The sequence below is a fragment of the Notamacropus eugenii genome, chromosome 2, assembly GCF_028372415.1.
Source record: "Notamacropus eugenii isolate mMacEug1 chromosome 2, mMacEug1.pri_v2, whole genome shotgun sequence".
NCBI lineage: Eukaryota > Metazoa > Chordata > Mammalia > Diprotodontia > Macropodidae > Notamacropus > Notamacropus eugenii.
In genome coordinates this window covers 268,499,699-268,513,618 of record NC_092873.1, presented here as the reverse complement: position 1 = coordinate 268,513,618, position 13,920 = coordinate 268,499,699, and the positions used below count along the sequence as shown (strand labels likewise).

The 13,920-nt window shown below is 35.3% G+C and overlaps 1 protein-coding gene across 4 annotated transcripts in view; it reads right to left on the bottom strand.

Annotated features, from left to right (window-relative positions):
* FNBP1L (formin binding protein 1 like) overlaps positions 1-13,920 on the bottom strand; it is a 128,375-nt gene that overhangs the window by 37,081 nt on the left and 77,374 nt on the right. For all 4 annotated transcript variants that reach the window (XM_072644037.1, XM_072644039.1, XM_072644040.1 and 1 more), the window contains exons 3-6: positions 11,892-11,945; positions 10,039-10,186; positions 9,584-9,646; positions 7,175-7,279 (exon numbers count right to left, since the gene is read on the bottom strand). In XM_072644037.1, coding sequence (XP_072500138.1) covers positions 7,175-7,279; positions 9,584-9,646; positions 10,039-10,186; positions 11,892-11,945 — 370 coding nt within the window. The remainder of the gene's footprint in view (positions 1-7,174; positions 7,280-9,583; positions 9,647-10,038; positions 10,187-11,891; positions 11,946-13,920) is intronic.

The window sequence follows — 13,920 nt, the reverse complement described above, 5'->3', positions numbered from 1 at the left end:
GAATTAGCCAAATGGAAAAAGAGGTTCAAAAGTTCAATGAAGAAATTAGTTCTTTAAAAATTAGAATGGAGCAGATGGAAGCTAATGGCTTTATGAGAAACCAAGAAAATATAAAACAAAACCAAAAGAATGAAAAAATTGAAGACAATGTGAAATATTTCATTAGAAAAACAACTGACCTGGAAAATAGATCCAGAAGAGATAATTTGAAAATTATTGGTCTACCTGAAAACCATGATCAAAAAAAGAGCCTAGACCTCATCTTCCAAGAAATTATCAAGGAAAACTGCCCTGATATCCTAGAATCAGAAGATAAAATAGAAATGGAAAGAATTCACCAATCACTTTCTGAAAGAGATCCCAAAAGGAAAACTCCTAGGAATATTGTAGCCAAATTCCAGAGTTCCCAGGTCAAGGAGATAATACTGCAAGCAGCCAGAAAGAAACAATTCAAGTATTGTAGAAATACAATCAGGAAAACACAGGATTTAGCACCTTCTGCACTAAGATATCAAAGGGCTTGGAATATGATATTCCAGAGGCCAAAGAAGACAGCATTAAAACCAAGAATCACCTACCCAGCAAAACTAAGTATAATACTTCAGGGAAAAAAATGGAATTTCAATGAAATGGAGGACTTCCAAGCATTCTTGTTGAAAAGACCAGAGGTGAACAGAAAATCTGGCTTTCAAATACAAGAATCAGGAGAAACATGAAAAGGTAAACAGGAAAGAGAAGCCTTAAGGAACTCATTAAAGTTGAACTGTTTACATTCCTACATGGAAAGATGTTAATTGTAACACTGTAACTGTAATTGTATGAGACCTTTTTCAGTATTAGGGTGATAGACGGGATAGAGAGAGAGAGAGAGAGAGGTAGATAGATAGATGGATGGATGGATGTAGGTGTGTATGCATATATTATATATGTGAAGGTATGTATATGTACATGGGCGTATGTGTATATATACACACACATACATGTATACACACACAGAGGGCACACAGGGTGAGATGATTAAAGAAAGGAGAAAACCTAAAAAATAAAGTTTACTGTTGAGTCGAATGTACTAGGAGTAAGAGAAAGGGAGAGGTAGAATGTAGCAAATCATCTCACATAAAAGAGGCAAGAAAGAAGTTTTATAATGGAGGGGAAGAGGGGAGAGATGAAAGGAAATAAGTGAGCCATACTCTCAAGGGATTTGGCTTAAGGATGGAACAACACACACTAAATTGGATATGGAAATCCATTTTACCCTGCAGGAAGGCAGGGGGGAAGAGGATAGGAGAGGGAAGATAACAGAACAGATAGCAAATTGGGAGAAGGGATAATCAGAAACAAACATTATTGTGGGAGAACAGATCAAGGGAAAGAATGGAATAAACTGAGGGCAGGATAGAACAGAGGGAAATGTGGTTAGTCTTTCACAACATAACTATTATGGAAGTGTTCTGCATGGCTACACATGTATGACCTATATTGAATTGCTTGTTTTCTCAATGAGGGTGGATGAGGAGGGAAGAAGGGAGAGAATATAGAACTCAAAGTATCAATAATGATGTTAAAAATTATTTTAGCATGCAACTGGAAAATGAGATGTACAGAAGGGATATAGAAATCTATTTTGCCCTATAGGAAAATAGAGGGTAAGGGAACACAAGAAGAGGGGGGGGGATAATAGAAGAGAGGACAGACTGGAGGAAGGGGAGGATAGGGTGCATGCTGTCCTGGGGTGGGGGGAAGGGAGATATGGGGGGAAAATTTTGAATTCAAATTCTTGTGGAAGTGAATGCTGAGAACTGAAAAATAAATACATTATATATTTTTTAAAAAATAAAAGAAAAAAGATTAATTCTAGGTTCATATTAGAAAAATTTCTAACTTTCCTATAAACAGAAAACAGTGGAAAGTGCTCAATTTGGAGTCCAAGGGCCTTGATTCAAATACTGTTTCTATCTCATACTAATGTGATCTTGGGTCAGCATCTATGAGTCTCACTTTTCCATAACTTTAAAATTAAGGAATTGGACTACATGATCTCTAAGGTCTCTCTGGCCTCTAAAATAATATGTGATCCTCTAAAGTGTTTATAATGAACTTTTAAAAGGAATTAACTTTCCCTCAGTAATATATCAAACATTTCTGAACAGCTGAGGCAACTTGCTATTCCTTCTGTAACAGAACTCCAAGAAGCCACAGGCACCCTGGGGTTTGTAGTTTAGACACACAAACATCCCCCAGCCAAGTCAAAGGGAACTGGGGATCTTTTTTGTTCTTTGAGCACGGAGGTGGAACTGAGTAATGCCAAACAGTCTTTAATAGGAAGATTAACCGGTATAAGGAGCAAAGCCAAAAAGAATGTGTGCCAACAGTGAAAATCAGAAAAAGGAAAAGCTGAGACAGCAAAGGAAGAGATGGGGGGGTCACCAGCTCTAGAGATGTTTCCTGAAATTTCAGAGCAGAAAATATAGGCTGAAGCTACTAGTTAAACTTACCACTTTAAGGACTTCCTCAATAAGATCTGAAGTTGATTCTCAACTTCCCCTCCTGGTGTCTGTGTATTAACAGACACTGTAAACATACTTTACTAGTCTATTTTCCCCAACACTTCTGGCAACCTGAACTTCTGCCTCAATAATAAAGAGGATAAGAATTAGCTAGAGATGAATATAAATTCAAATTAGGGCAAAAAAAAATCAACAAATGTATGGAATTTTCCGAGCTACATTGTCATTCTGCTACCAATTTTTCATGCAATATAAATTCTCTGAGGCAGCAGAAGAGAGAACCATATGAACTTGAGGAGCCATCATATCTCCCCCAGGCTAAAAAAATGAGCTAACTTTTTTTTAACAGTATGATTGATTTAAACCTCCAGAGAAAAAAGGGAGTAGAGAGGAAGGGGCAATGGTAAGTATTAGAACGCTAACCGAATCCTCCAAAAACAAAACCCACAAACACCAAGGTTATATTTGCTACTTTTTCTAAATGGCAAACCTAATTCTTGGGTTCAAATTCCTAAATGTATGCATGCTCTTGAAGTTATTTTTACTCCCAACCACCAACACCATTTACAATCAGTACAGGCTTCAGCAAGGAAAACTCAATGCATCTCTAGAAACTAATAATATTATTGGGCCAGCCAGAAAGAGAAATAAAGAGCCTGCATCTCATTCTCAATTCTAACCCTATCCCATTCAAAAGTTAGATTAAATCCACCTACGAAAAGAGGAGTCAATAGCAATTTCACAGACAGCAAGAGGAATATAACCAGAAGAAGCATTTTTCTTCCTTAGGCATAAATGTCCCTTCTTACAATTCCCTCTCTCTATTTTGCTACCCCTTTGCCTTTCCTGACTTTTCCACTTTACTTTTTCAGTCATTCATGTTACCTTCTGTATCCACAGTTGAATGCAAGCAGAGAGAAAAGGAAATCAGAAACTGCTTAGCTTAATATCTTATAGCATTCTCTTCTGATAGAATATGAGTTTTTTGAAGGCAAGAACTACTTCATTTTTTTTCCCTTTGAATTCCCAGCACCTAGCATAGTGTCTGGTACATAGTAGGTACTTAATAGACATACCAGAGCCCATCCTGTGGTTCTGAAATCCTAAATGGTGAGACTTCTCTATATCTAACCTAACTCCTCTTTCTCTATGTCTTACAATTCCTAACTCTTGTTCTTCCTCAAGACCTTCATTTTCTCCACTCCTCAGTTCTTTCCACCAAGTGTACCAACTCAACTACTGCAATCATCCACCCTATATTCCCTTGCTACCTCGTCCTATCAACAACCTTGCTCCATTCCTTCCTGGATTACTCCCATCATCTGTATCCTTCTCTCCTATTTACACACTGCTCAATACAGCTGGAGGACATCACGAACTGCTGCTGACCATATTTATTGCAAATTTATGTTCTCTAAGTTCAACTCAAACCTCAATTCAGCTAGACAAAAATTATATTCCCCACTAACCAATGCCCTATCCCACTCTCCACAGAGATTATGCTAACCCTTCTCATCCTTCCCTAAGTTTCAGGTGGAAGCCCCCTCACCACTGCCTTCTGCATTCCAGCTTCAGACACTCAACAAACATTCAACAAACCTGCCATCCCCAAAGTTGCCAATAATCTCTTAATACCTAAGACAAATGGCTTTTTGTCAATCCTGATCCTCCTTGACCTCTCTGCAGTACTCAACACTGTCAATGACCTTCTCCTTCTGAATACTACCCTACTTTCTCAGGCTATCTCTTCAATTACTCCTATGTCTCCTTTGCTGATTATTCACTCGGATCACATTCATCAATAAACACATCTCTGCTATGTATTTTCAATCCTCTTACATTCTGCTGTGTACATAGCAGTGTTTTTTTCTTTTCTTACTTTGTATTTAAGTTTATAATGTTTCTTTTATTATTGTGTATTTAAGTTTAAAATAAATTAATTTTAAAAAAAAAATAGTGCATCTCCTCAAAGTTTTGTCCTAATCCCCCATCTCTTTTCTTTTTTTAAAAAAAAATTTTAATTTATTTATTTTCAGTTTTCAACACATCCATTTCTATAAGTTTTAAATTTTCTCCTCCTTCCTCCCCAAGATGGCATGCAATCCAATATGGACTCTATACATACATTCCTATTAAACACATTTTCATATTAGTCACATTGCATTGAAGAATTATAACGAAAGGGAGAAACAAAACAAAACAAAAAAGAAAATAGTCTGCTTTGCTCTGCATTCCAATTCCATAGTTCTTTCTCTGGATGTCGATGGCATTTTCCATCATAAGTCCTTTGGAAAAGTTTTAGGTCCTTGTATTGCTGAGAAGGGTTAAATCAAACTAGTCCTCATACACTGTGGCTGCTATTGTATACAATGTTCTCCTGGTTTTGCACACTTCACTCAGCATCTGTTCATATAAGTCTTTCCAGGTTTTCCCAAAGTCCACCTGCTCATCATTTCTTGTAGCACAACAGTATCACATTACATTCATATACCACAACTTGTTCAGTCATTCCCCAATTGATGGGAATCCCCTTGATTTCTAGTAGTTGGTCACCACAAAAAGAGTTACTATAAATATTTTTTTACATCTCTTTTCATTCTGCACTATTTCACTTGATGATTTCGTCAGCTCTCATTAACTCAATTATCATTCTGGGGTAGGTGATTCCAAAATAAATCAAGCCCTAGTTTCTCTGCTGAGCTACAATCACACCTCTCCAACTACCTCTGGATATATCAAACTGGATATCCTGCAGGTATCTCAAAAGTCAACATGTCCAAAAGAAAATTCATTATCTTTCCCCTCAAGCACCCCTTCCTGAACTTTTTATCACTGTTGAGGGTACCCAGTCATCCAGGCTAGCTACTTCCAATGTCACCTTCAATTCCTCATTCACACCTACCCCAAGAATCCAAGACATTGCCAACAGCTGTAACTGCTGCTTCCGCAATATCTCTGATCATATCTGGTCCCTCATCTCCACTCATACAACCATAGTGCAAGTCCCCATAATTTCTCATTTGGACTTCTACTATAGCCTTCATACTTGGTCTGCCTATCTCAAAGCTCTCCCTGTTTGAATTTATCCTCCACTCAGTTGCCAAGGTGATTTTTCTTTTCTTTTTGTTGTTTTTCTTCCCCAATTACCAAGGGTCTATTTTTTTCTCTCTCCTCATTCCCAATGAGAAAAAAAAAAGAAATAAAAAACCTTTACAATAAGTATAATCAAATAAAACAAACTGTCACATTGGCCATGTCTAAAACGTGTTTCATCCTGCATATTAGTCCTATTACCTTTTCTTAGTGAGATGGTCAGCTTTCTTCATCATCAGTCCTATGGAATCATGATCCATCACAGTGCTTAAGTCTTTCAAAATCTTTGATTTTTACAATACTGACATTAAAGTATAAATAGCTCTTCTGGTTTTGACTCACTTCACTCTCTATCAGTCTATATAAATCTTCCCTGGTTTCTCTAAAAGCATTCCTTTCTTAATTTATCATAACAACATTATTCTATCACTTTTATATACCATAATTTGATCAGTCATTCACCAATTGATGGGCATCCCTTTAGCTTCCAGTTCTTTGCCACAACATTAAGACCTGCTATAAATATTTTTGTACATACAGGACCTTTTCCCCTCTCTCTTGGATCTCTTTGAGATAGTAATGATCAAAGAATATGTACACTTTAGGAATTTTTCTGCTTTCTGGAATGGCTGGGCAATTCACGTTGCTACCAATATCAAAATGCCTCTTTCCTTGCAACTCTTCAAACATCTGTCATTTTCCTTTTCGGTCAGCTTTGCTAATCTGACGGATATGAGATGGAACCTCAGAGTTGCTTTAATTTGCATTTTTCTAATTATCAATGATTTGGAACACTTTTCATATGACATGATGTCTTGAATGCCTTTCCTTGAAGACTGTCTATTTGTATCCTTTGACCATTTATCAACTGGTGAATAAATCTTATTCTCATAAATTTGAACGAGTTACTGTATCTTGGCAATGAAGCCTTTATCAGAAAAACATGTTGCAACTGTTTCCCTGCTAATCTTGGCTGCAATGGAATTGTTTGTGCAAAGCCTTTTAAAATTTCATGTACTCAAAATTATCCTTTTTTTCTTCTCTCACCTTCTCTGTTTTTTGGTCTTGAATACTTCCCCACTTCAGATTTGAAAGGTGATTTCTTCCTTGTTCCTCTAATTTGTCTATGATGTAATCTTCTATATCTAGGATCAGGTATCCATTGAAGCTTATTTTGGTATATGGTCTGAACCTCATTTATTCTTATCTTTGAAGAAGGATTTGTTTGGGGGGTTTTTCTTTTAATTTATCCCAGGCACTTATGAGAAGGCCTGGTGGAAAATGATAAATTCATCATTCATTCTTTCATTTTCAATTTATAAGCATGCTTTCTACCCTACTTTTCCTGAAACAGAAGCTCTTTGAAAGCAACAATTATGTCTATGCACATAATACATAAGACAATCACTAATTCTTCAAATTATGGTGACTTTATAACAATATACAGTATCTACAAGGTCAAAAAAAGAAAACTTTTAAAATACCAGCCAAAGAAACTGCAAATGCTGAGAGAAACATGTGAGGTCCTCTTTTAACCTCAAAGTCAATTTCTGATTTTTAGGCATCTTACTTACCTTTTCCACATCTGCCTTGGTTGCATTGGTGTCATTGTCCAATCTTTCATAGCTCTGCTGAGCTTTTTCTGCCTCTCTGCACTCCCTCTCAAACTTCTTTTTACTCTGCAGATGTAAAAGTATGACACTGGCCATGAAATTAAATTAACTCAATTATTAACCAACCATTTTGAATGTTAAAATCAGTACACTTATCTTAAATGTAGAGACTGCAAAAGACAACTTCTGACAATAAAGGTCACCTCTGTACATGATCAGATGCTTCCTTCTACTACAACATGGGATCATAACCTTTTTTATGTCAAAAGGACCCTTTGGATGATCTGGTAAAAGCTTATGGACTCCTCAGAATAATGATTTTAAAAGCACAAAATACAATATATAAGATTACAAAAGGAACAATTATGTTGAAATGTAAGTTATTTTTTTAAAAAGACACCAAGTTGCACAGACATCAAGTGAAGAACTCCTGCTCTACAGTGGCTTTATTTACATTGTTATCATAATTTTATCTATTGTTCTTTGACTCCACTTTAGTCATTCTGTATTATGTACGAGCCTATCATTTCTATGAATTCTTCCTATCTGTCATTCCTTGCGTCACATAATACCTATTACATTCTCAGTCATTGGATACATGTTTTGTTTTCAGCTGTTTAAAAAGGAATCCATGCTAATTTAGGTCATACAGCCTCCATTTGAATACCTCAGATGTTGGGGAACCCTCCACTTCCTCAAGTAGCTGTTTCTTTTTTGGACAGCTTTAAGTACTAGGAAGTTTTCCTCACTAAATTAGTCACTTTGCAACTTTTCCTCTTGTTTCTGGTTCTGTCTCTGGGGACAAACAGAACAAATCCAATCCTTTTCTCATGTTGTGGTCCTTCAAATTCTTGAAGACTGTCCTTCCCTCCTCTCTGAATTTTCCTTCTCTCCAGGGTCATGTCCAATTCCTTCATCCAATCTTCATGACAAGGAATCAAGAACCTTCACCATCATAGTTACCTTTATCTGAACGTGCTCCAGATTATCAATGCCCTTCTTAAACTGTGGTGCCCAGTATGAAATATAACATTCCAAATGAGGTATGAGGAAAACAGTGGAAATATCATCTTCCTTGTTTTGGATATTACATTTCTTTCCATGAAGCCCAAGACTGCACCAGCTTTTTTGCCTACTACATCACAACGCTTACTCAAATGGAAAAAGCACTGTAGTCCATTGAAACCCCCAGATCTTTTTCATAACAATTCACTGTCTATCCAAGTCCCCCCATTATCTTCTACTTTTTAACTTGATTTTTTTATATCCAAGTGCAAGACTTTACATTTACTGCTAACAAATTTTATCATGTTAGATTTAGTCCAAGGCTCCTGACTGTCAAATTCATTTTGGACTCTGACTCTGACATCCATTTGTTAGTTATTTCTTCCTGCTTTGTGTCATCTGTAAATTTAATGGGCCTATCATTTATACCTTCGTCCAAGTCATTGAGAAAAACATTAAACGGAAGAGAGCAAGCACAGACCCCTGAAGTATTCCACTAGTTACTTCGTGCCACATTGGAGAGATAAAGAGTTTATTAAGTGCTTCACATATACATGTCAGTGGTCAAACAGCATAGTGGCAGGGTAGCTGGTAAGGCCTGATGATCCTGGCCCTTCATTTTACTGGAAGGAGTAGAGTGAACGGAGAAACTTTTGTGAAAGGGAAAAGGGGACTATGGGTCAGGAGTAGAATGGGGGCTTCTGGTTCCCTATTTCAATGCTGGTTTTTTGGTCCCAGTGTTTGGCACACATGTATTTAAATAAGAATTTTAGGAATAAATAATTTAACATTATTTTAAATTTGACTCATTTACATATGCCACAAAATAGTTTTTCCTCACCAAGTTAGATTAGACCTGTGATTTCAGGAAAGGAACCCCCAGTGAAGAGTTTACCAATCAACACAGATCACCATGTTCTTTGCAATTTGTCTCAGAGAACTGTCTGAGGAACTGAGGTTAAGTGATTGAGGGTGATGCAAATAATATCTATCAGAGGCAGACCTTGAACCCAGAGGCTTTTTTATTCTGAAATTAGTAAATGAATATTTTGCCTCTTTAATTTTAATCTTTAAATTTTCTAGTAATCACCTCAGAGGAAACAAGAACTACTTCCAAAGTTTAAAGTAGTCAAAACATGATTACTTTGAGCATTCATACATACATTGTAGAATTCAAAAGGTGAACATTTCCAGTAAAAAGAAAACCACACCCACAACTAAATATTCTGCTTACTATTTCATAAGCTATCATGTAATAAATGTAATGTAGATTTTAAATAATTACACTGACACAAACTCAAAAAAATGCAGAATACAAAATACACATGAGGACCCAAAATGGTCTATACATTAAATAAGACTCACATTATCCATCTGTTTCCAGCACATGTCAAGATACTGCTGAGCTTTTCGTCCTTCTTGGAGATGCTAAAAAGTGCAAAAGAACAGAAAATGAAATTATATTTAAAAACTAACTAAAAACATTTTGACATAATGTTTATATAACTCTTTAAAAGCCTTGTTGATTAATGAATTCTATCAAGACATGTAAAGAGATTGCTATTCAAGTGACATTTCTTGTTATAGGAAATAATTGTGAAGTTGTCAATTGGCATAATCTTACAAAATGGATTACTGTTTGAAACTACAAAAGACTGTACAAATTAGGCAAGTAAAATTTTCTAAATGATATCATTAAACCATTAAAATTTCTAGGAAAAGAGAAAATCATTCTAGGCTGAAAAAATATATTAAGTTAGTGATTTTCCTCAATTACAATATTTTGAATATTATACATGAATATAAAATATGGTCATTACCATTTTTCTTTCTGTTTTCAGATCATGAGAATATCTCATTAATTCACCATATACTCTGTGTCCCATTTCTTCTGCTACTACTTCTCGTTGTCCAGCATAGTCATTTAACTCATTAAGGATGTTAAAAAAGGCTATACAGGAGGTAAACCTGTCAAAAACAAATTAGATTTTGATATTCATTGAGGATGTCTTTAGTGAAGTATAAACAGAATTTGGGATGATGACCAATGTTAATATATTCAACTTAATTATAGTTAAAGTCTTACAAACTTCAAATGGGAAGATCCTAGACTAGGTCTTTAAATGGACACATACTTTCATACCTCTTGAAGCAATCTTAATTTCTAAGTAAAATGATATCTGGCATGGAAAAGAAAGAAAAATACTACCTGCAGACCCTTTCAGCATACTGGTTAACTGCTTAAGATGTCAAATTACTGGCCTGACCTTGGGAATGAACTTGGGTTCCTAGGCTTGGAAGCTGAACTTGCTGCAGAGATGATGTGCTTGCGTCAGGGTGGAACCTGCCAATCATACCACTCACGTGCATCCCGGTGAGTGATTTACAGGACAACTTTTGTATCAGCTCTGGACACAGCTGCCTGTTTGCCTGCCCACCTCCTGAAGGGAAGTAAGGTGCCATTATGGTTGGCACTAAAAACGGGGATAAAAGGGGCAAAAATAAGGGTAAAGAATGTGTGTGAAGGGAAGGAGAGAAACAGAGAGTCACCATATTAAAATACACAGATCTACTTTTTATATTTTGATTACCTTTTATTAATTGTGAAATGCTGCCAATATGGTGGTCTGATGGCTCAGAAATTCCTAACAAACCTAAGAATCTTGACCTCTTAATTTCAGGTAGTTATAATATTAATACACACACACTTGCGTGTGTGTATGAAAATCTTTTGAGGTCTATTTTCTTCCTTTCTTCTTAAGGGAGTTCTGGATTATGTACATTTCACTTATGCATTTGAATTACAATTATATATGTATTTCTCTATTGTATGCCTATGTTACTTGTGCCATTCTCCCCCAAGTGGCTAGAACATTGCACTGAAAATAGTAATCACTTAATAAAAGCTTGCTACGCAAATAACTTTGACAAAAAAAGCTAGTACTGGATTTCTACTTAATCTCATTCTGTTCAGGAAATTATTACTCTGAAAAGCTGTTTTCCTTTTCTTTTATTTAGTTAACAGAATATTTTCTCCACCAAAAAGAATAAATCAAAACCATTATAAAATGTGAAGATTGTGATGTGTACAAATACAGACATGTGGTCTATATTTCATTTGATAACTTTCACTTAGACTATTTCAAAAAGCAGTTCATTAAGCCCATTTAAAGAGATGTTTATAAAAAATGGAATCAGTGGCTTCTTTTCACATGTGAATTTCTTAACACAAAATTATCTTATTGAAAGTTCTTTGGAAAAATACAAAAATGAAATTAATTTTTAAATACTGTTGGAAAGTATAATGTAAAGTTACCATAAACAAAAGGCAAAAGACAAATCACTTCAAATTATTTTTAAAAACAGCTTACCCTTCCTTCAATTAAGAAAATCTTATTCATTCTTTAGTAAACATCATGAATTAATAGCTACCTTCTAAGGTACTATTCGTAGTAGATGAATATCCTGATTCAAGGATTAACTAGACTACTGATAATATCAAAGGTTCCACATCTTTATGACTAAAAGAACTGGCAATCTATAAAAAGTTCATGATGAGTTTATCAATCAATATTTTTGTTAGTTATAGTTATATAACTGCATAATGAGATCACTTTGTTAGATAAGTAAACATGTTTTTATAAATAGATACCAAAAAATGTGTGCACTTTACCTAGGCTCTTCATCTTTGGATGAACGCTTAGGGCAATATTTCTTAACCAGATTCCTAAATGGGGGGGGAAATATAAAGGAAATTATACAAATGCTATTAATTGAATAAAAATACTATAAAATCCTACACTTCTATTCTGAAGCACTCCCCTTATGGCACATACTACTCACTTCTGAATGGCATTTTAAAAAATTTTTTTTAGATTCTTGGTCATGTTGGGATATAGGCACTGAAATGATAGACAAAAAAATTCAGGCAATTTTACAAATGCATATTTCAAAGAAGTAGTACCACCTTTGGCAAATCAGTCATTTTTCATACATACCAAAGCTCAAATGATGACAGACAGGTGAGCTGATGCTTTCTCAAGAATAAAGATGAAAAGCATTTGAACACTATTCTTTACAGCTACTACCCCTTAAACTTTTCCCTTTTCAAACTAAAACATCTTAGTTTCAACAACATGCCGATCCAATTAAAACTCTTCGTGGGCTTCAAGGACTTCCAAAATGTAACATTCATACCATGGCTTCAGTTTATTATTTCAGTGAAGTAATAATAAATCTCCTCAACTGCATCAAGCACTTTGACCCTTTCCTGCCATTCCCCCACACAGAGAAGATGCTGTTACTCTCATTTCACTTTCTAAAAAAACAAATGTGCTACTGATGTTTTATAAACTATTAATGTCACTACTCAATAAAACTGCCATGATAAAAAAAAAAAAACTGCCATGATAGCCCTTAATGTTGATCAAGGATCACTTTCTTGATAAAGTCCTGCCATATTAACCTTACTTGATTCTGCTAATGCTGGCAAGCACCACCATAATGCTGGAAATCTCAACATTAAAAAAAAATTTTATTCCTTAACTTCACTTAAAATGTTTGGAACTCATAACTCATTTTCCTTGCAGAGATCATGGTTTTACATATACACATACATACATAGACGTATGTGTATACACACACGGTGGTCAAAATTTCAATGTTAGTCCACAAAAGCCTACGTAACCTATAACAGAAGTAAACTATAACACACTGGCCACAAGAGAAATATCCTCCCCTTTCTACAGTGAGCTAAAGCAAAACTTTGACACAGGCCAACCTTATATATGGAACCCTCCATTATTTTTATGTCATCTTCTCCAGTATTCCTTATCCCTATTATCCTATCAATGTGGCCCTCATGTTATTCTAAGTCTTAGAAATTGTTCTCTGGAAAATTAAGAGACTTAAAATGAAAACACCTAAAAATGCAACACCTCAAACCAGGCCTTTATTACTCCTGGAAACGTTCCACATGCCAATATTTTCCACCTCCCTTCCCCTTCAATGTTTACCTTAATTCCTTTTAAGTGTAGATGATCTAACTAGACATTAGGAGAAAAATATGACATTGAAAGGATCTGCATTATGAATGAATAACTAAGAAGTCACAGAATCTTACCCTAGAAAGGAACTTTAGAGATCATTTCATCCATAAAGAAATCTCTTCTGCAACATACCTGACAGGTATGGCAAGTCTTTGCTTGACTACTCTATGACCAGAAAGTCACTAACTCAAAAGGAAACCCATTTTTCTATTTATAATTCTAATGTTCTAGAGCAAATTTAACATTCTTCTTCACATGGAAGGAAAGTTTATGGAATTATACAGAATAAATGTAATTCCTACTTTTTTAGCATTTTTAAATTATCTTCAGATAGCTATTAAATATTTCACCCATCAAGTCTTCCCTTTTCCAGGTTGTTCCAGCAGTTTCTTCAATTTTCATTACATATCACAGACACACTGGAATTCTCTAGGATTTTCTACTAGCAATCTTGCTGTCTGTTACAGACATATTCACTCTCCCTTCCTTCTAGCTTCTACAAATATTCTCAGTTCCTCCCAATTCTAAAATATAAAAAATTATTCCATTGGTCCTTCTATCTCAACCCAATTATCTTCACCTATCTTTCTGAAAGTTATTCATACATCACAATACCACTTTTTCCTCATTAAATGGGACAGCTAGGTAGTATAA